Here is a 23,966-nt window from a genome sequence, read left to right as displayed (position 1 = left end):
GTGATTGCATCAAGAAATTTGGTAGTACTTGTATAAGTTTCTTGAAAATAAAACAGTAAAATCATTATAAGTGTGACATAGCTGATAGTATTTCATTTTATTCTCATTTGATGTATAAGAAAACTCCTTTATGGAGTTTTTTAAGGTTTTTTAAAAATTGGGTTTGTGATAATTACTAGTGCAAGAAAAATGCAAAAAATACAAAAGTACTTGGGAGTAATCCCTGAATGTTATATGCTACCATGAAAATATTTTAAAACAGTGACTCAAAGTAGGAAAAATCTATTTCCTTAATTTACATAAAACATTTCTAAAATCAGTGTAAAATAAGATAAAGGTTCTAAAATTATTATTTATAATATCCTGAATTACTCATGAAGACACCTAATGCTGTAAGTCTTTTTTTTTTTTTTTTTTTTTTTTTGAGACGGAGTTTCGCTCTTGTTACCCAGGCTGGAGTGCAATGGCGCGATCTCGGCTCACCGCAACCTCCGCCTCCTGGGTTCAGGCAATTCTCCTGCCTCAGCCTCCCTAGTAGCTGGGACTACAGGCACGCGCCACCATGCCCAGCTAATTTTTGTATTTTTAGTAGAGATGGGGTTTCATCATGTTGACCAGGATGGTCTCGATCTCTTGACCTCGTGATCCACCCGCCTCGGCCTCCCAAAGTGCTGGGATTACAGGCGTGAGCCACTGCGCCCGGCCGTAAGTCTTAAAAGTAATGAGATCACAAGGATCTAGAAATAGAAATTCCATTTGACTCAGCAATCTCATTACTGGATATATACCCAAAAGATTATAAATCGTTCTACTATGAAGACACATGCACATGTATGTTCATTGCAGCACGGTTTGCAATAGCAAAGACCTGGGACCAACCCAAATGCCCATCAATGATAGACTGGACAAGGAAAATGTGGCACATATATACCATGGAATACTATGCAGCCATAAAAAATGAGAGTTCATGTCCTTTGTAGGGACATGGATGAATCTGGAAACCATCATTCTCAGCAAACTGACAAAAGAATAGAAAATCAAACACTGCATGTCCTCACTTACAGGCAGCGTTGAACAATGAGAACACATGGACACAGGGAGGGGAGCATCACACAGTGGGGTCTGTTGGTGGGGACTAAAAGAGGGGCAGTGGAGGGTAGGGAGGTTGGGGAGGGATAACATGGGGAGAAATGACAAATATAGGTGACAGGGGGATAGAGGCAGCAAACCATCTTGCCATGTAAGTACCTATGCAACAACCCTGCGTGATCTGTACATTTACCCCAGAACCTAAAGTAAAATTTAAAAAAAAAAGTAATGAGATCATTTCCTTTAAGTGTAGTGAGCTGTTTATAGATAAGTAGGCAAATTCCAACAGAGAATTTTATATACATTTGTCAAGAGTATATGTGCTTATGTTCTATACAAAACATTTTTTATATTCAACATTCAAATATTTTCTGATAGTAAACAAAAATACTTTTTCACAATTGAACTCCTTCTATTATTAAAGATAGCTCAGCACTTTTTGTATTTACAGAATGAGGCAGAGGCTGTCTTGATAGATGACTACATTTTTGTCTAATTTCCCCCATACAGTTATTATATCTTTTTGACAAACTAAATTTAGCTGTGTCCCAATTGACAATAAGATTGAAATCCTCTGGAAGTAAAGTTGATCTCTTGTTGTTCCCTCTTATTTTAGTACCAGGGGTCTTCTTTAGGTTGTGGTTATTACATTTACAGCCTTTGGTCATCTGGCTTTGACTAGTGTGATATTTTTCACTGATGCATGGACTTTCCATTATAGTGGGACATACAGTATTCTTACGAACAATAGGAGGAAGAAATGTTTGAGATGGTATTTTCCCAAATGATACAGTGGGTAGATCTTGAAGATACCTGGGGAAATGTTGGCTAATTTTATATTCATAGGTTAATTTTCTTGAATTATCTAATTTGATAGAGCATAGATTATCGATTGTTATATTTTCATAGGCATCTTTTGGGCTTTGAAATGTATCCAATTTATCAAAATCACACTGAGGTATGCTAGGTAAAATTCCAAGTCTATTTTGTTTTAAGACTAATCCAGTACCAGGAATAAAAAGTTCTGGTTCTTCTTGCTTTGATAGATGAATGATGTCTCTGTTTGCAACAGACTGATGCGCTTGTCCAGTCATTGCTGCATTTTTCCAAGTTAAAGGGTTATATATAACTTGTCCATCTACAGGGCATGAATTGCACTTGTGGAATAACCAATTGTCAATACATTTCCTGTGAAACTTTAAAAAAAGATAAGCTAATCAGAGCTATAATAATCTTGTTAATAATATTTTATTAACATAAAATAAATTAATAATTATTTAAATAAATTTATTAATTTATTTAAATAAATTTCCACCAGTTTTATAATTGTGTAATTATTTAAAATATTTAGCAAAATTGAAAAATAATTATTTATCAGGTTTTATGAAAATATTTTGGAGAAGTTCACTTCTAAATATAACTGACATGGGGACTGATTTCCATTTTTGATATTAAAATGCAAAAACTTTTATGGATAGCACTCTTGTAATTTTGTTAAAAACTTATCTACTTAAAGCTATTAATTTCACTGCCATCTAATTATTTCTAATGAAAATTATTTTAAGTCATAACCGGAAGGAAGGCAGCAAATCACACTGCCATGTGTGTACCTATGCAACAATCTTGCACGTTCTTCACATGTACCCCAAAATCTAAAATGCAATTAAAAAAAAAGTCATAACCAACTGGAGTTGAAAATGGATCTGATGAGAGTAAGACATAAAATAACAAGCTAAATTTTTGGAAATAAAATAATAGGCCATTTTAAGTAAGGATGACTCTAAAGCAGGCGTCCCCAAACTACGGCCTGTGGGCCACATGCGTCCCCCTGAGGCAATTTATCCGGCCCCCCGCCGCACTTCAGGAAGGGGCACCTCTTTCATTGGTGGTCATTACTGAAGCTTTATTTGCTAAAGCGACTTCATTCAGAAAAAAACTTGGTTATCAACCACTATATAGTTGATTATCAATTATATAGTGATCCAGTAGTAGTATGGTGATTCTAGTAAGCTTGGAAGAAGTAAAAATTATATGAATTTAGGCATTTCTGTTTCATCTTAAGAATCATAAAAATACATAGCAAAATATTAGTATTCTATAAGGTTTTTCCTTCTACAGATAACTAAAGTAGATAAAAAGAATCTAACTTAAAGTTCCATTTTATCTTTCCTAGCTAGTATATACAGAAATGAGTACTAATGACTATAAATACATCCTCAGGGAGCAAAACTGCATTCTCAATAGTCTCTGCAGTAGTTCTTTCTACATGTGCTATGCAATGTGAACACCTCTGTACAGAGTACAACTCAAAAGTAAAAGGGAAGACTTAAATTATCACTTCATTTGTGAAAATTGATCCTACAGGGAATGTCAAACTAAAATGATGTGACTTTTACCTTGTGAGTACATGGTAGCAATCTTACATGTTGACCAAGATGAAATGCTTTCAAGCAAAGTAGACACTGGTAGCCTGGAGCAAGCAGCTTACTATTCTTAGTAATCAGTCGGAGAGGCAGTGATCTTACAACGTGTTTTGGTGTGTAAACTTGGCTGAATGAGAATAAGTAGAAACATAAATGTTCACGTTATTATAGATCAGGAAGTGATCAATAGCACAGGTAAATAACCTCTATATAAATAATGTAATCAAACCCTAGGTTTTCTTGAACTAAAGATAACATTATAAAGTTAAAAAAAAAAAAAAACTATTTTATTGATCCTGAACAATATGGATCCAACTTCACAAAGAACAAAGTTTTTGGCCAGGCACAGTGGCTCACACCTGTAATCCCAGCACTTTGGGAGGCTGAGGTGGGTGGATTACCTATGGTCAGGTGTTTGAGAGCAGCCTGGCCAACATGGTAAACCCTATCTCTAATAAAAATACAGAAAAATTAGCTGGGCATGGTGGCAGGTGCCTGTAATCCCAGCTACTCAGGAGGCTGAGGTTGGAGAATCACCTGGACCTGGGAGGTGGAGGTTGGAGTGAGCCAAGATCACGACACTGCACTCCAGCCTGGGTGACATAGTGAGACTCCATCTCAAAAAAAAAAAAAAAAAAAAAAAAAAAAAAGAACAAAGTTCTACATAGTCATATCAAATAAAAATGCTAACCTAAGATTTTTGAGTTTGAGTTGCACTTTAACGTCAGTAAAAGCAGACCATATACTCAAATTATAATATTTTAGTCTGAGCCCACACTTAGGCAAATGTTTAGAAAAGTATAAATAAATTCACTCTGTCTTCTGGTAGGAAGTGAAGTGTATAGTAAGCCACATTAAATATTATAGACTACTATGATAAACGGGTAGATCATAAGAGATAAGAAAATTTGTTTGCACTTGGGGTATATTCTTACCACTTCAATATTTTTAGACTATGTTAATGTAACTCTAAAAGTACCAGTTCCATTTTTTTTTTTTTTTTTTTTTTTTTGAGACGGAGTTTCGCTCTTGTTGCCCAGGCTGGAGTGCAATGGTGCGATCTTGGCTCACCGCAACCTCCGCCTCCTGGGTTCAGGCAATTCTCCTGCCTCAGCCTCCTGAGTAGCTGGGATTACAGGCACACGCCACCATGCCCAGCTAATTTTTAGTATTTTTAGTAGAGATGGGGTTTCACCATGTTGACCAGGATGGTCTTGATCTCTTGACCTCGTGATCCACCCGCCTCGGCCTCCCAAAGTGCTGGGATTACAGGCTTGAGCCACCGCGCCCGGCCAGCTCCATTTTTTGTACCGGAAGTGCTGACTGACATAACGAAGATGATAAACTATGAATTAACTACTATTTGATGCCATCGCAACTGGTAAAAGATATACAACAAATCTTTCAGAAAAAAAAAAGCTTGGTTAAAAGGTCAGGTGTATCCCTATCATTCAAAAGTCATTCAGAACAAAGTTCAAATATATTCTTCAGAAAAGTCTGTACTTCTCATTACTCTACAGATATATCCCCATCATATTACAGAAATTGCTTTTACCAAAGTCATCTGATTTAAATTAAAATGTGTGTGTGTGTGTGTGTGTGTGTGTATATATATATATATATATACTTTTTTTTTTTTTTTTTTTTTTTTTGGACAGAGTCTTGCTCTATCACCAGGCTGGAGTGCAGTGGTGCGATCCTGCCTCACTGCAACTTCCATTTTCCTATTTCAAGCAATTCTCCTGTCTCAGCCTCCTGAGTAGCTGGGACCACAGGCACACACCACCATGCCCGGCTAATTTTTTGCACTTTTAGTAGAGACGGGGTTTCACCATGTTGGCCAGGATGGTCTCGATCTCTTGACCTTGTGATCCACCCGCTTTGGCCTTCCAAAGTGCTGGGATTACAGGCATGAGCCACTACGCCCAGCCAAAATGTATATTTTTAGAACTCTTTTAAGGTTGTTACCTACTCTTCTTTTTTCTGAAATTCTCTTTTTATTTATTCCATTTTCTCTGCCTAAAATGTACTTCTTCCCCTAATGTTCTCCTTCTCAACTCCCTGTCCCGCAATATCTCCTAAGTCCAACCATTAGTTATACAACTTATCATTCTAACAGGAAGAAGTATAATACCTGTGCAGGGAAAATGGAGTTTGAAAGCCTTTGTGTAGGCTCGTTTTATTCCCCATAAGAGCTCTGGTCTCCAATGTGTGTGGAGTACCCACAGGCATGGGCTATATATCAATTGAGGTTTGGATAGAAACTTACATATACATGTGTATGTATTTATGTGTGAAGGTATGGGTGTATTATATATATGTGTGTGTGTATATATAGAGAGAGAGAGGGTGAGATATATATTTAGTGGGTACATTTTTTGTTTGGTTGATTCATTGAAATTATTATTTTTAACTTCTGTTTTATCCCATCCTTTAGAAGTTGTCTCTTTTCTATGCATTTCATAATGTAGGCAATCTTTTAAAATTATATGACATGCTAAATTTTCTTTCTTTCCTTCTTTCTTTCTCTTTTTTTTTGAGATGAAGTCTCACTCTTTTGTCCAGGCTGGAGTGTAGTGTTCCCATCTTGGCTCACTGCAACCTCCAGCTCCCAGGTTCAAGTGACTCTCCTGCCTCAGCCTCTTGAGTAGTTGGGATTACAGGTATATGCCACCATGCCCTGCTAATTTTTAAAAAATTTTTTAAAGTAGAGATGAGGTTTCACTATGTTGGCCAGGCTGGTCTCCAGCTCCTGACCTCAGGTGATCCACCTGCCTTGGCCTCCCAAAGGGCTGGGATTACAGGCATGAGCCATCACCCCAGCTCAAATTTTCTTTAGTTGAACAGTACTATTACAAAAGGTCTGGAGACCTCTCCACTAATAATGTTTTGAATCAATGTCCTGAAATATAACCAAACTGCTCAGCACTCTTCCTCCAACAGGGTGAAGTAGGGAGAAGACAGAAGGGGAATGAAGCAAAAAAGAACTTCTTTCCCTAGAGGCCAGTTATTTCAAAGGCAAATTTCAGATACCTTTGAATCTTTTTTTTTTAATAACATAATTTATGTCAGTTTCAATTTTACATTTACTTCAATGATTATTTGATTACTGAGGAAACTACTGTATTCCCCCTATCTAGTATATTTTCTGGCCAAATTAATAATAACAGATAACATTATTTGAATATTTATTGTGTATTAACTCATTTCATAATCATAAAATTCCTACAATACTGGTTTTAACAATTATTCCTATTTTAAAGATGAGGAAAATGTGGCAGATAGAAGTGAAGTAACTAGTCCACAAGTCACATAGACAACATGTGGTCGAACTATGATTGGATTCAGGCAGTCCAACTCTACAGCCTTGCTCTTCAGTTGAATGCTACAGCGTCACCTAGTATATAAGTGCTCAATAAGAAGAATAAAGGAATTAATAAAACTTATTCCAATTGGAAAGTTATTCAAAGATTCTGTCATACAAGACATATAAATTTTACTAGGAACCTCACCTTTGCTTTTCTTGAAAATGTGATATCTTTTCTTCTATCTCATTTTTAGGATCTATGTATTGTACAACTTCTGCTCTTTTTTCTAGTAATCTCCATTGTTGGTTTCTTTTCTGTAATAGGTAGAAAGTAGATGTTACTTTGAAAGTCATGGATATTTTCATTTTGTGGATAGAAATTAGTAGGCGGCATATCAATAACATGAATAATACACAGTACTTTTAAGCATACATATTATTTTTTAACCCTTTAAAGTATTTACAAATTATTAGTGAGTCTCATATGCTATTGCATAGCTACTATAAGAGCATTACTTTTTAAGGTAAAAATAATAACAATAATTGTGGATATTTTATCTTGTCTGGTAAATAGAAGGTAGTATTGTGTTAGATTTTATAAATTACCCGTGTAAGAACTGGTTGCCTTGTGCATCCTTATGAAAAAGAATTCTCCTAAAAATATGGCTTCAGGTTTGTATTAAAAACCATTCAGCTCTATTCCACAGTGTTATGTATTCTTTTTATTCTTAGACTGACTTAGCTCTTTAACAGAACAAATAGAAACACGATATTAGATTCAAGATGGATACTGTACCTTACGAAATGTAAATGTGTGTGAAAGATGGCAGCAGCTATCAAAACATTCCTGGCATAAGTGATATTCTATGCATTCGGTACACCTAAAAATATAAAACATCAAAACATGCAAGAAAAAAAATCCAATTACTGTGATGGGTTTGGGTGAAAAATTCTGACCAAAACTTCCTGGGAACAATCTAAACATGACAAGGATCATTTCAAGTCACACCATGTATTAGTTTCCTATTGCTGCTATAAAAATTTACCAAAAACTTATCTTAAACTGCACAAATTTATTATCTTACAGTTCCATAGGATAGAAGTCTGAGATGCATTTCAATGTGCTAAAACCAAGGGACTGGCAGGGCCGTGTTACTTTTGGGGGGCTACAGGGGAGAATCTATTTCCTTGCCCTTTCCACCTTCTAGAACAGGGGTCCCCAACCCTAAGCGCCAACCTGGTCTGTGCCTGTGAGGAACCGGGATATATAGCAGGAGGTAAATGGTGGGCAAGCAAATCTCCACCTTCTGTCAGATCAGTGGTGGCATCAGATTCTCATAGGAGCGTGAACCCTATTGTGAACTGCACATATGAGCGATCTAGGGTGTGCGCTCTTTATGAGAATCTAACTGATGTCTGATGATCTGAGGTGGAACAGTTTCATCCCGAAATCATCCCCCAACAATTCCTGTGAAAAAAATTGTCCTCCACAAAACTGGTCCCTGGGGCCAAAATGTTTGGGGACCACTGTTCTAGAAGCTGCCTGTATTTATTAGCTTGTGATTCTTTTCCTCCATTTTCAAAGTTAACAGTGTAGCATCTCTCGGCCTTTCTTTCACAGCCACATTTCCCTCTGACTCTCTCACCTCCCTCTTCTGCTTTTAAGAACCCATATGATTACACTGGCTTATCCAGGCAATCCAGGATAACCTTTCTATTTCAACGTCAGCCGATTAGAAACCTTAATTTCATCTGCAACCTTAATTCCCCTATGACATGCAACCTGACATACAGGTTCTGGGCATAAGGATGTGGGCATTTTAGGAAGTCCATTATTTTGTCCACCATGTGCCCTTTCCATGATGCCTTCTCAGGCTACCTTAGCTTTAATTTACCTCTTTCTCTAAATTCCTATAGGATCTAAAGCCTCTTAGATATTCTGTCATTTGATTATTCAGTGCTGCTTTCCAGTTGTTTCATGAATGCCAGAGTTTGAGTTAGCAGCATATTTTTTGAAAACAGGAATTATATTCTCTTTTCCCACAGAATGGAAAAAGGTAAACATACAAAATATCTCAATAAAAGTATTGACAAGTCAAAAAAAAAAAAAAAACCACTTTCCATAAAAGCCCCATCTCAAGGTTATATTGTTTATAAAAATTTTGTCATAAGCAGAGGATTTTTAATGACTTGCAACATAATTTGCCAAACTGAAAATATTCTGAGCAGTAGTCAAGTAAACTGATTTTTTATTCAAGTTATGAAAGATTTAGAAGATTATTGCCATGAGAAATTTAAGAAAATATGGCCCTCAGACATCTTAAAAGAAGCAAATGCAAATTTATTCATTATTACTCTTTATACAGACAAGAAAGATTTTAATAATTAACATCAATGGATTGGAGCAATGGTACAATTTATTCAATACATCAAAGTATGCTCGGCTAGAAAAAAACATTGCTGTATTTTAATATATATCTAATAATTTTGGAATTAACCTCTTAAAAGATGAAGTAGCTGAATTCTGAAATTTGAATGAAGAAGTAATGAAGAAACTTTCTAATTAATCTTGTCTCCTACTCAATCTATTCCTAAAAGAATTGGAAATAGTTTTTCAGGCTGATGACTGAAATATCAGTACTTGAGAGAATGGAAGGAGGATGGAGTCACAAACATTGAAAATGCATTCTTAAATTCATAAAGGAGAATGGAGACAGAGATTAGTAATTGTTAGTCAAATCCATAGAGGAGAAGTTATGAGATGAGAAAAAACATTCTCAAAGGAGAGTGTAGGGCAGTGGGCAGGGGGCAGGATAGTGGGTGATGTGTTTACTTAGTAGGAAGAATAATGCCCCAGGACAGAAAGAGCAGTCAAAAAGCTCTGAGTGACACGAGTGTACCGTCATCAACAAGATACCTAAAAGCAAGAGTTATACTAATGCTGCATGTAAACTATTTGAGGAACAATTATTGTAAGGATTCAGAATTTTACACTGTGGCCCTCACATGTCCTTGTTCCCCCACATGTCCCAGCCCCCTCTTTGACATGTAATGTTAGCTCCTTGCTGGTCCTATCTACCCTCTTGAGAAAATTTAATTTCCCCATATGACGGCTGCTGATACCAAAGATCAAGTCCTTCTTTTTCCTAGAATCCTCTTTAACCAGCATTCCTGAACCTCACTGAATACCTCTTGCTAAAAGTTTATAAACATTCTGCACTTTTTCCCCGAGTGAGGATCCTCCCTAGGAGCCTTCTCAGGCCAGCCATTTTCCAATCAACACTTTTGTTAATAATTAACTTTCTTCTGTATAACACATACAAAACTAAATTTAAAGGAGAAAGGTATAATTTGCTGTTGGATGTGATAACATTTTATGGTTTTATGAGAGAATTTTAATATACGTAATTTAAATTGGGCTCATCATAATATAACTTAAGAAGGCTGAAAAGTAAACTGATGCATTTCAAAAAAAAAGTAACAAAGATTGAAATAATGTTTTCTTCTTAATGTACTGTTAACTTAAAATTTTAATTAAGAAAATGCAATTTCCCAGGCATAGCAATTAATTTATGTTTTATCATGACAATTGCAGGAAAGTTTGGGGGTTACAGTGAAAATTGTTTGCTCTAATAATTATCACTTTTTGTAGTTGTTGTTGAAGTATAAGATATGAAAGAAAACAAAACCTGTACTCATTGCAATTTAGGAGGGGGGACTGTATTAAATATTTAGTCAATCTAGTTAATATCCCTCTGGCCCAATCTTAGGAATTTTTGGCAATAACCTCATAGGTAGGTCAAAGAAAGGTACAGAGAGTGAGACATCCAGCAAGGCTCTGAAACCTTGGAAACTCATCTAGGCTAAAGCCAGCTATCCTGTATCCAGAGCTTCTAGGATGGAGTGCTACTTCAGACTCAATCTAGACCAGAGCTCAAACAAATTCCCCTATACAGGACAGGAAACAAAAATAAAACGGTTGGAGTTCCTGAGATACTAGACTGAGATAGGTGGTCAGTTTGCAAGTCCTAAGTAAGCGGCCGTCACATAAGTCAAACAGTATATGCAGGAAGAGGGAGGCTACAGATCAGGTATTGTAATGCTCAAAGTTTTCTGATATAAAAAAATAAGAACACATGCTTATAATTTACAGATGACACTTACTTATAACACTTCCCCTCAATTGGAAATTGTTTGCAGTTATTACAGGGAATTCCAAGGTGTTTGTCCAGTCTCTCTTTCTCTGCTGCAGTTACAAGTTTGCTAGCATTTTTGAATTCCTCCAAAATAAGTTTTAATGGTGCAAACTCTTTCCTGCACAGAGGACATTTCAACGTGGAAATGTTTGATGTATCCTGATAATTAGCTAAGATCTTCATGCATTTTATATGAATACTATTGCCACAACCAAACCTACGAGAGATAAAATTCAAGTTTACCATTTGTATATAGCAGTTTTAGAAATTCATTGTATATATTATATATATTTATATAAATAAAATTTCCTGTGCTACCATCTTCATTCCACATAAAAATGGATTCTGAACTGATTGTCAGATATAGCTTGATTACATACACACTCACAAACTTACTCACTCACTCTATTATAATCAATCATCTTGAATACAGTAGAATTCCAAACTTAAATTTTCCTTCATTCCAATGAAATGGTGAAAGACTTTGTATCATTAAAATATTTTCATTTGTAAAGTGAGAATGAATATAGGCTTAACACAAAGGAAAATAATGTTATTATTTTAATAAAATGCTTCACTGAGAGCAGGGGTGCCACCTTACTTTTCCAGAAGTCACACAATACATGGTATTACCAAAGAAATGTCTACTGAGAGAAATACCATTTTGGGAAGTAGTTAATAATTTTACAATATGCAATAGAAGCAGACAGATTAACAACCACAATATGAACAAAAGTTCTATTAAATGATCAGTAGAAAAAAAGAATAAAAAATTGCAATGGCAAATGACTGTCCAAATTTTTCAAGTCCTACTTTACAGTGTGAAGAAAAGTATGAATATTAGACTCTCAACAAACATTTGTGCATATGTAAAAACTGAATTATTTAGGTTTAAAGGTAGAATTGTGAAAAACTGAAAATAATTTTTGTAATTTCAAAGTAAAATAATCTTTACGTTCAGAAAACTCTTTATAAATATAATATGCCATAGCGTTTATTCGTGTGTATAAAATAAAAACACAGAAATTATTCTACTCTTGCTATTCAAGGTGGGAGGAGGAATAATTGTGGAATTATGTTTCAGTTTTCACCCTTGAAGTGTAGCTCAGAAAGATTTAGAGTAAGAGCATATATTTAGCTCATAACATATATATATATATATATATATATATATATATATATATATATATATATGTTAGGAAACAAAATAATGTTAATTAAGTATAAATTAGTAGTAGGTAAAGTTGTCTATTTTTTCTCTATCATGTCTCCTAAGGTAATAAATCACAAATACGTTTCAGAATTTTTCATAAGTTTTAAGAATCCAAAGAAAAAATACATCACCTACAAAAGGTGACAGGAAGCTTTTTCTCTAAAAGTAGCTCTTGACAAATAGAGCAGATATCCTCTGAATCAATTTCCTTCTGTTTAATGTATTCATCTTCTTTAACATGTTCGTTTTTGTCATTTGTTCCTGGCTGGGGAGTTTGAACTCGATGTATCCCCCGAAGCAGGTCATTTATCTCTCTTTCTACAAGCCCCATCTGTAACGCAGCTAGTGAAAAATCCCAAAGTATTAAAATTCAGTCACAAAACTGGAGATACAGAGAGGTAACAACTTATGTTGAAAGTTGGAATTTTCTTTCAAATATCAGAGAGACAGTTTTGATTGAATTATTACACTGATACTGACTACTTCTTTATATATTTTTTTCAGAGCCAAAATGTCAGAAGAGAGTCACTTAAAAAATATATAAATTATTCTTTTTCTTGTTACTAAAGAAGAGTCAATGCAAACAGTGCACTTGAATATGGCACTGTTCATCCTTGCATTAGTGTTACAATCATGTCATATACTTTGATCTGTTCTCTTGTCCACAAACAAATATTTTATCAACATATCAGAATATTAAAATAATCAGGACATGAATATATAAGGAGAAAACAGGGATATCTGAGTAGCTACTCTATTTGTTAGATGAGTAAGTGAATGAAAAAATAGTGGAAGAGCAGGACTTAATTGTGCCTATTTTCTGTTTCTGTTTGGTGTGCCTACAAAATAGTGTCTCATTAGTCTTGTCCTCAAGAGATTTGGTCAGTGTTTCTAAGGACAATCTATTAGTTACTATATTGCCTGTACCATTGGCATGTGCATTTTTTGAATTCTGAATTTTCTCCACCCTGCAATCCTTAAGGGAATGATGTTCTAAGTGCCTGTAGTTTCGATCAGGGAATCCCAGATTCTTTATTCATTGGCCCATCCCTTTGCTCCTTCCAATATGCCATAATTTAAATGCTAGTTGTTATTGTTATTGGTCCCCTGTCTTCTATTCAATTTGTGTATCATATATATATATATATATATATATATATATATATATATATATATAATTATTTCCAAGATAATGAAATACTCTGTTATTCTGGAAAGACCCCCCCCCCCCCGCCCCACCAAACTAAACACTAAAAATACCAAAAACAGCACAATTACATTTCAAGACAGAAATCGCTGTTCCCTGTCTGAGGTGTTGTGGCAAGTGGACTGTCAGAGGGCATCATACGTTAATTACCCATTACTTTGGGGGAGAAGGGCTATTTGTCACAGAGACACAGCAACATCTGCTCTCTAAAAAAGGGGAGAAATATTAAAAAAAAAAAAAACAAAATATTGTGCTTTCAGGAATGAAGATGCTCTGGGACAACAGAAATATGGAAGAATAAAATTTCATAAAAGAAGCTGGCCACAAACTGTTCTGTGTGGTAAAATCTGAATTGGAAAATAAAAGGAAGAAACAACCTCTTCTAAAGTGAATTTGGAAAAATTAATGTATAAGACTATACAGGAATATTTTGAAAGAAGAGGGCAAGACAGCTAACCTGAACTGATACCACAATGTGTTGTACAAATAATAAATGTAATAATATATGAGAACTCTCTAAATAATAAACATTGTTAAAGAAGAAAAGAAGGATTATCCAATACTGTAACTGAAACTGGGTGACAATATGGAGGAAAATTAACTCAAACCAAATACCCACCTCCAACTTGTACCAAAGCGACTACACACTGATGCTATTATGTAATGAAGAACAAAAATAATAATAAAATGAGAAGAAAAAACTCCAAAGGACTATTGATACTATGGAAGAAAGATGCTTTTTAAAGGGTTGAGACAATAAACATGAAAAGAACATATGATCTGATTTAATAACACAAAAATTCATATATATAACAAAATTTAACAAATCCATAAAGAAAATATTTATAACAGATTAGAAAAATATTTGAAAAAGCAATGCTTATAATATTTACAAAATTATGTTTGCAGTTTTATCGATAAATAACCAAAGTACAAGTCACATGAAACACAAATCATAAACAAAGCACAAGATGTTCAATATCATTGGTATTAAAGACAAATGAGTTAAAATAAGAATAAAGCACTGACACTATATAAAACTGACTGAATAAACAATAATAAATGTTATGATTTGTTTGCCTTATGTTATTTCTTTTGTATTTAAAATAGTTATTTGAAGGCATTTTAGATCTTCCATAAAGGAATGTTAAATAAATATACTGGAGAATAGAAACTATTTTCTTATTTAATTTACCATGCACAGATAGATCATTATGAACCTTGTATCTGGTGTTTTTCCTGCTTTGTGTGGCTTTCTTTCCAAAAGTATAGAAATATTACTAACATGGCAAAATATTTCTATTTATCTTTATTTTCATATTTCTTAAATACACTGTTCATATCTTTCTTTGTATGCTAAGCACTATAGTTAAAATGTGCCAAAAACAAGAATCCAAAAAACAAATAAAACTTAAAGAAAGTGACATATTGCTGAAATCAGTGTAAATCAGCAAAAGTATACTGAAAAGAAATTTGGCAAAACATATGGCAGGAAGACATAAAAATATTAACACCTCTACTCCAAAACACAATAAGACTTTAGGCTAAGGAAATATTTGAAAAGAGAAAAAGCTTCACGTACAAATTATATAACAAGTAGTTAGAAATAAATTAAATGTCTAATAATGGAAGAATGTTAAACTGCTTATAGTATACCATATTCAGTGAAATATTAGCTAGGCTTTGATGACTTTCATTACAGAGATTATATAGCATTGAAAATATAAAGTAACAGTGTCTGATAAAAGCAGAACACAGAATTCTGAGAGACTATTAGGCTGTTTCATGGTATATGTAAAATCATAAAAAGAAAATAGAAAATAAAAAGTTTATATCTTTCTGGTAAGAATTTAGAAAAATTTCCTTTAATAGTGTTTAAATTTTATTCATAAATATTTAATTACACAAAGAATAGGTAGTATTTACTAGTCATTGTATTTAAAATAAATTATCAGGTGGTAAATCTAGGTTTTGTTGGGAAAATATTTGTAGAAAAAAGAATGTTCAGTGTTCAAAAATTGATAAATTGATACTTTTTATAATAAAATTCTCATATAATCACCTTGTTGGTCTTCAAAAAGAAAAGAGAGTGTGATGTGTTTTTTTTGTTGTTGTTTTTTGTTTGTGTGTTTGTTTGTTTTTTAGCTCTGTCACCTGGGCAGGAGTGCAGTGGCATACTCTCAGCTCTCAGCTCACTGCAACCTCCTCCTCCGAGATTCAAGCAATTCTCCTACCTCAGCCTCCAGAGTAGCTGGGATTACAGGCGCCCACCATCACACCTAGCTAATTTTTGCATTTTTTGTAGGGACAAGGTTTCACCACATTGACATTGGTCAGGCTGGTCTGGAACACCTGATCTCAGGCGATCCACCCACCACGGTCTCCCAAAGTGCTGGGATTATAGTGAGCCACCTCACGGGGCCTCAGTTTTCTTATATGCAGCAATAGAATACAGATAATTGCTTCCAGATTCCTTTCAGAAAAGAATCCCTGAATGATGTTCAAAACTCTTCTCTTCTATTACAAGTAATATTCCCTCCACACTTATTTAAATACTATACGTAATCCTAATGAGTAAATTATTTAGTTTTCTTTAAATTATTTTTCATGTATGTTTATTCTAGCTTTAATTTAAATAACAAATTTCAAGATCATTAAGACTTGCTTTCTTTGAATATTATTATACTCTCTAGTATTACATTGTACACATGGGATTTTCTCAATGTTTACTATTTAAAATTTCTTTTAAATACAAAAGATATCAAAATGTTTATTTCAGAAGAAAGTAAAATTGTCAAATTACATAGGATTAATTTTAAACATTAAAAAATTCCCTACTGTAGACTGAATGGTTGCTGTCATCAACAAGTGCAAATAATAATAATACAGCATAAAATATTAGATTGATCAATACAAAATTGCTGTGTTTTAGATAAAAAACATTCATATGCCAGCAATACATATGATTCAATTTATAAGAAGTACCTAGCATAGCTCCTGGCAAATGTGTGGTATAATAAATATTTGTTGAATTTAATTCAGTGGAACTGCACTGTTGAATATGGTAGCTGTTAGCCATAGGTAGCTATTGTGTATTTGAAATTTGACTAGTGTGACTGAAAAACCAAATTTCAAATTTTTTAAAATTAAAAATTTAGTTTTTAACTTAGAGCTGATAATCTATAGCTCTGAATATATATATATATATAAGTATGTAACAATTTGGATATGTGAATCTATTTTTCAACTAAAATTTTTTAGGAAGTCTATATACAGATCAAGTATTTCCACTGAAAAATAGTGTCAGAATTGAGATGCACTAGAAGTATAACAAACATGCTAGATTTTGAAGACTTAGTATTAAAACAGTAAATAGCTCATAACTTTTATATTGATTACATGTTGACACAATAATATTTTGATGTACTAGGCTAAGTTAAAATATATATTAAAATTAGGTCCCTGTCTCTTTTCACTTCTTATAATATGGCTAATAGAAAATTACATATGTATGTTATATTCCTATTGGACAACCTCAGTATAGAAGCTTGTGGCAATAATATGGAAAAATAGTGTAGAGAATAACTAAGCCTTTGGAGGTGGTGGGGGGGCAACATTTAACTTCAGTGAATACAATGGAGAAGTCAAAAAGAAAACAATATGTATGAAATCACACAACCTAGTCAACAAGCAAGAATGGAATGAAAGAGAGGATTAAGAAGAGGGTGACATTTTAGAAAGAATCTGTCTATCTAGAGGATGAAAGACCAAGTGCAAAGTGCAGTCACTAAAAACAAAGAGGCTACACAGAATGGTACTAAGGGCTGAGGAAAGTATAACAAAGGTAAGAATGAGTATGGAGAGATAGAAACACTAGAGAAACATGTTGGATGTAAAACAAGCAGGATTTGTGGCATGTGTAGATATATGGCAGAAGAGGATGAGAGAGAAAAAATCACAGAGAATATCAAAGTCTATAGCTGTGAAGAGACAATAAAAAGGAAAGCCAATATGTGAGGTAGGAAATCTAAAAGGGGAGCACAGATGGAGAAACCTAGGATTTAAGATGCCCATGGAACCTCCAAATTGAGCTGCCCAGAAGTCAACAGGAAATATTGGTCTGCTGGTAAGAGTGGGAATCGTTGATACAGAGTTAATAGTTGCAGACATGGAAAATGGGAGACATTTCTAATAGAATATATAGAGTAAAAAAGAGAACAAAAGAAAAATCCCTGTGAAACACTAATGATAATTTATTATCTGGTATAAATTTTAAAATATGTCTACTGTGATTATAATTATATAATAGCTGGGGGAAATAAACTTGCCTAACTAAAACCAATACTCGTTGAATAGAAAAAAAATTCGAACTAATTATCAATTTAATTCTTCATGAATATCAGAAACATTTGTTAATAGTTTCTTTAAATTTTACTTTAAGTTCTGGGGAACATGTGCAGATCTTGCAGGATTATTACATAGGTATACACATGCTATGGTGGCAGTTCTTAGATGGGTCTAGTATAAGTCAAACAATTCCTCAACTGCAGTTAATCTCTTCACCATGACAGTATCTTTACTATAAAATGTACAAATTTAAGTGACTTATAATGCAATTATTTTTCTTTCTCTCTTGCTTTTGAGAACTCTGGAATTTAAACTTATATAACTATATAACGGCTCTAAACTCAATTTAAGTACTCACCTAAAAAATACTTTTTACTCTGCTTTTTTTTGCAAAAAAATTTCATTTAGCAAACATTTTTGAATAATATAATGTGCCATGCCAACTGTCTATTTCTGGTATCTAAAAAAAAAAATCACATTTGCTATTTTTCTCACAATTAAAATAATTTTAGATACAGAAACAACTGTAACCTTTTCTTAGAATACATAAATATTTTTCTATTTAATAACTAACCATTGCTTCATACCTGTTTTTAAGTACCTATGAGTTTGAAAATGACATATAAAGTTACATTTTTCTAAAGATGAAAAATGTTCTTTAGTTTAACAAGCTGAGCTACTGACAGTTTCCAGATTCCTTAGAAAAACAATCATCTAAGTTTAGAAAATGTTAAATAAAAAATTCTCATATTTTTTATTTTATAATTATCATATTAAATCAGTAAAATAAAATAACAAAACAAAAAACTCAAACTGCAAAACTTACATTCATGGTTCCTTGGAAGCTTGAATTTTTTCAACAAGACCCTAACATTCACAAGTAGAAAAAAAAAATCAAGACATTTATTTTTGACATAACCTCAAAAAGACATTTAACATATTAAGAATAGAAATTGAATTATGAGTTACATTACTGAAAGTGTTATGAATAAACCTAAAACTCATCAACTTTCTGTTACAATAGTTGTTAAACTTATATTTTAAAATAACCATATGTGAAAAAAGTATGATTAATGAAAACAAAAGACATTTGGTGTCAAGAGATTTGCCAGAAAGAGTCCATGTATTTCTAACAACATACAGTCATTCACAGGGAAAGGATAATGAGGGGATTTAGGTATTTATGGTACTGCCTTTAAACTTCTCTGGAAATGGAGTAATTTTCTGGATAGGGTACCAAATGGCTGTTTTCCTACATATACCACTTTAACGGACCGGATTTCACCACTATGCAATATATGCATGTAAGAAACCTGTATTTGTACCCCCCAAATACATAAAAATTTAAAAAATGAAAATTTAAAAAGCGATTCATAGTCATATGTTAATTGAAAAGAAAAACATTTTGAAATTTGACTGCCATAGGCCAATATGGAAAAGGTGAATACTTTCAATTCCTATTTATGCATGTAGACTGGAAAAACAATCTTTACATTTTAAGAATTAAAACGGAATGCAACCTTTAAAAAAAAGTGGGAAACACCTATTTTATTCAAAAATACTTTCATATATAAAACACTTTGATTATATTTCCATTTACTTAATAGTTACAATATTGTACAATGTGAGTTCTATATTAATCAAAACAGAATACCCCTGCCCTAACATAAAATGAAAAAAAAAAGCCTATTTTAAATGTAATCATGATACCAAATTATAAGTTGTGAAAGGACCATATTTTATCTTTATGTCAAGTAGAGTAAATAACTTGTATTACTAGATGTTTAATAAAAACTGATCAAAATGAAAGAGCAAAAAACTTTGTAGGTAAAAACATTAGAAATAACAACTATGTGTTTTTTATTGTAAAGAAAAGCATTGGAAATATGAAACTCATAATCTTTTCTTAATTTCTTATTTTTTCATGTTAAATATCAACTAAATTAAAATAATATTAATAATTTATTAGTAGGAGTATAGATAGGCAAAACAAAAAGAGTTGATTTGGATTTAAACTAAAGAAAAATTTTTTAATATTTCTAGAGGTCAACAAAATTATACACTGGGGAAATGACACTCTATTCAACAAATGGTGCTGGGAAAATTAGGTAGCCATAGGCAGAGGAATCAAAGTGGACCCATAGCTTTCACCATATACAAAAATTAACTCAAAATGAATTAAAGACCTAAATGTGAGATCTTAAACTACAATAACCTTGAAGAAAACCTAAGAAACACTCTTCTGGACATTGGCCTGGGCAAATAATTTATGATCAAGTCCTCATAAGCAAATGCAACAAAAAGAAAAAGAGTTTAATAGACTTAATTAAACAATAACGCTTCTGCAGAACAAATGAAACAATCAACAGCGTAAACAGACAATTTAAGGAATGGTGAGAAATATTTGCAAACTACATTATTTGACAGAGGGCTAATATTCTGAAAACCCAATAACCTCATTAAAAAGTGGGCAAAGGACATGAACAGACATTCAAAAAAAAAAATACAAGTGGCCAACAAACATATGATAAAATGCTCGACATCACTAATCATAAGAGAAATGGAAATTAAAACTACAATGAGATCTTATACATGTTATAATGACTATTATTTAAAAGTCAAAAAACAACAAACATTGCAAAGGACCTGGAGAAAAAAGAATGCTTATATACTCTTGCTAGGAAGGCAAATTAGTATGACCTTTGTGGAAAACAGAATGGAGATTTCTCAAAGAACTAAAATTAGAGCTACCATGACCCAGCAATCCTATTCCAGGGTATATAACTACAGGGAAAGAAATCATTATATCAAAAAGATACCTGAACTCATATTTTTATCACAGCATTATTCACAGTAGCAAAGACATGGAATCAACCTAACTATAAATAATTTTAGGCTGGATAAATAAAATGTGATATATATAGATAGGCCGTGCACAGTGGCTCACGCCTCTAATCCCAGCATTTTGGGAGGCTGAGGCGGTCAAATCATCTGAAGTGGGGAGTTTGAGACCAGCCTGACCAACATGGAGAAACCTCATCTCTACTAAAAATACAAAATTAGGCCAGGTGCGGTGGCTCAATCCTGTAATCCCAGCACTTTGGGAGGCTGAGGCGGGTGGATCACAAGGTCAAGAGATCGAGACCATTCTGGTCAACACGGTGAAACCCCGTCTCTACTAAAAATACTAAAAATAGGCCGGGCACGGTGGCTCAAGCCTGTAATCCCAGCACTTTGGGAGGCCGAGGCGGGTGGATCACGAGGTCAAGAGATCGAGACTATCCTGGTCAACATGGTGAAACCCCGTCTCTACTAAAAATACAAAAAAATTAGCTGGGCATGGTGGCACGTGCCTATAATCCCAGCTACTCAGGAGGCTGAGGCAGGAGAATTGCCTGAACCCAGGAGGCGGAGGTTGCGGTGAGCCGAGATCGCGCCATTGCACTCCAGCCTAGGTAACAAGAGCGAAACTCCGTCTCAAAAACAAAACAAAACAAAACAAACAAAAAAAAAAAAATTAACTGGGCATGATAGCAAATGTCTGTAATTTCAGCTACTCAGGAAGCTGAGGCAGGAGACTCGCTTGAACCTGGGAGGCAGAGTTTGTGGTGAGCCGAGATGGCGCTATTGCACTCCAGCTTGGGCAACGAGACCAAAACCCAGCCTCAAAAAAAAAAAAAAAAAGAAAAAGAAAAAATGTGGGGTGTGTGTGTGTGTGTGTGTGTGTGTGTGTGTGTGTATCTACCATATAATATAACTCAGCCATGAAAATTAATAAAACCATGTCTTTTGTAGCAGCATGGATGGAACTAGAGGCCATCATCCTAAGTGAAATAATTCAGAAATAGAAAGTCAAATACTGCATGTTCTCAGTTAATAGTAGAAGCTAAACAATGGCTCACACAGACATATAGAGTGAAATAAGAGGCAGCAGAGACTATATTCACTATTGGGGTGATGAGTACACTAAAAGTCCAGACTTCATCATTATGCAATATATGCATGTAAGAAACCTATACTTGCACCCCCTAAATATATAAAAAAAATTTAAATGAAAATTTAAAAATGATTCATAGTCAAATGTTAATAGAAAAGGAAAATATTTTGAAACTTGATGGCCACAGACCAATAATGGAAAAGGTGAATACTTTCAATTCCTATGAATACATGCAGGAAATGGAACATTTACTATTCAAGAAAATGTGATTTTGGAAACACAATTTGTTGAAGCACAGCCATATCTCAAATGAACCACATAATTATTATCAGTGGTGGGATCAGGATTTTTCCCCATTTTTAGTAAGATTTCACATTTGTACATGAGAATCTAAAATTGATTTTTTTCTATTTAAAAGCATTAACATTATAAAATGCTTCTCAATTTAAATATTCAATTTTCAGAATAAAGGGAAATACTGAAAAATTTATTGTTAAGCCATGACCATTTTAACTTTATATTCCCCTAACATCACATTTCTTTAATTTTGTGGTTATTCAAACCACGAAAAAGACGAAATATGTAACACACCAAGATGTTCCTTTGTGGAAGATCTTCATTAAAAAGTTACTTACCAGCAGATATGCTTACAAAGTTCCCCTCCTTTCAGAAATATGGAACAGTTACAAACATGAGGATTTCCTAGAAAAACCTTTCAAAGAAAAATGCATACATTAAAAAATCAGTAAAATTTTAGAGTTAAAGCAAAACTGAGTTAATAATAGAGATCTGAAGAGGTAATTTAGTTTAGGTGATTCCGAAATGTTGAATAGATTTCTTCTGGAGAATCTTAACTCTTGATACCAGCCTGTAGGCTGATTTTTCATTTCGTTATTTATCTTTGTTAGCAAATTAACAAATTAAAATGGTTTTAAAGTGACCTGTCCTTAGGCAGGTGAAAATAAATCTAATTTCCAAAGTCAAAAAACAAAAAAGCAAAAATCAACCCATAAATTCGTTACTGTAAGGAAATTCTACTTTGGGGTGCAGCTAAGCACCTTTTGTAAGGTAACTCATTTTGGATTTTGTTTGATATCTTTGAGTCGGTGAATTTATTTAATTTTATTGAAGAGGACAAAATTTATTCACCAAGACTAGTTTGGCTAAAACAATTAAATGCAGTAAGTATTAAAGCAACCAAGTTAAAAAAAGATGCTTTAAATACGCACAGGCTAGTAAACTGCATTCAGCTCTTATGTAAGACAATAACGTAAAATTTTATAAGTGAACTCCTAGGAGGTAGTACAGTGGCTGATTTTTGAGTGGTTAAGAATGGACTATGCAAATATGAAGTATCTGTGGTCTTTCAGCAAACTTGAATTTTTATTCATTAATACCTTTCCAAGGTATTGCCATTTAAACCACCCTTTAATAGGGCCTTCATACAGTTTCAGGGTGAACAAAGAGTAAAGGGAAATCGATGTATTTATTTAGCAAATATCTCCAGTATGCTAGCAGATGGTAGAATTTTCATTTCGTTTGTTTTACAAGACTGATGACCACTAACAACGGATCCAAGAACACATGTAATGCAAACAAGATATTCATATAAAGCCTCTGACATTTTCAAGCCTAAAGATCAAGAGCCATCATCTTTTACAAGAGTTGCAGTTTGAGATCTTAACCTCCAAAAAAGAAACTTCTAATAAATACTATTTCCTTCTTAATTTGCACGTCTTTTCAAGTCTGGAACCCTCGCGGGAAGGCGCTTTTAGGGGTGAGGCAGCAAGTATCTGCAGGGATTGTGACGGTGGCTACACACATTGGGTATGCCTGGTTGGGGGGACCGGCTGGGGGGTTGGGGGGAAACCTGGCGGGCCGGGCTAGTGGCGAGCGTCAGGCGGTAGGGGCGGTAGTTACTCGGAAATTCTTGTTTTCCGGCTCCTCCTCCCTCAGCAGGAAGCCTGTGGGGCCCATCTCTCGTAGGAGGTAGATGCTGCTACTCAGCGCCTGCTCTTGGTGCCAGCGGAGGCTCTCGCTCAAGTGTCTTCGCCTTTCAGAGGCCTTATGGCCCGCGCGAAGCATCCTGGCTGGGTGCGGGCGGAGGCGGCCCCTCCGCTCGGCTCATGGAGGCGCCCGTCGGTGTCCAAGGCAACGGCGTGCAGGCTGGTTGCCTTGGTGACGGTGGGTGGGCTCCGCGGTGTCCCGGCGTGCCTTGCGCCGACGAAGTGCGGGCACCAAAGGTGC

The 23,966-nt window shown here is 34.3% G+C and overlaps 1 protein-coding gene across 1 annotated transcript; it reads right to left on the bottom strand.

Annotated features, from left to right (window-relative positions):
- Positions 1–1,415: 1,415 nt before the first annotated feature.
- Positions 1,416–23,836, bottom strand: ZSWIM2 (zinc finger SWIM-type containing 2). The gene is made up of 9 exons (XM_003944206.3): positions 23,640–23,836; positions 22,355–22,431; positions 18,609–18,649; positions 12,360–12,570; positions 10,984–11,232; positions 7,616–7,700; positions 7,025–7,134; positions 3,486–3,639; positions 1,416–2,285 (listed from the first exon to the last, which is right to left on the bottom strand). The coding sequence occupies exons 1-9, from the start codon at positions 23,802–23,804 to the stop codon at positions 1,485–1,487; spliced, it is 1,893 nt and encodes a 630-aa protein (XP_003944255.1). The 5' UTR covers positions 23,805–23,836; the 3' UTR covers positions 1,416–1,484.
- Positions 23,837–23,966: the final 130 nt, after the last annotated feature.

This window comes from Saimiri boliviensis, chromosome 5 (assembly GCF_048565385.1).
Source record: "Saimiri boliviensis isolate mSaiBol1 chromosome 5, mSaiBol1.pri, whole genome shotgun sequence".
NCBI lineage: Eukaryota > Metazoa > Chordata > Mammalia > Primates > Cebidae > Saimiri > Saimiri boliviensis.
Note: the sequence above shows the minus strand (reverse complement) of the source record. Positions and strands in the feature narration are given on the sequence as shown.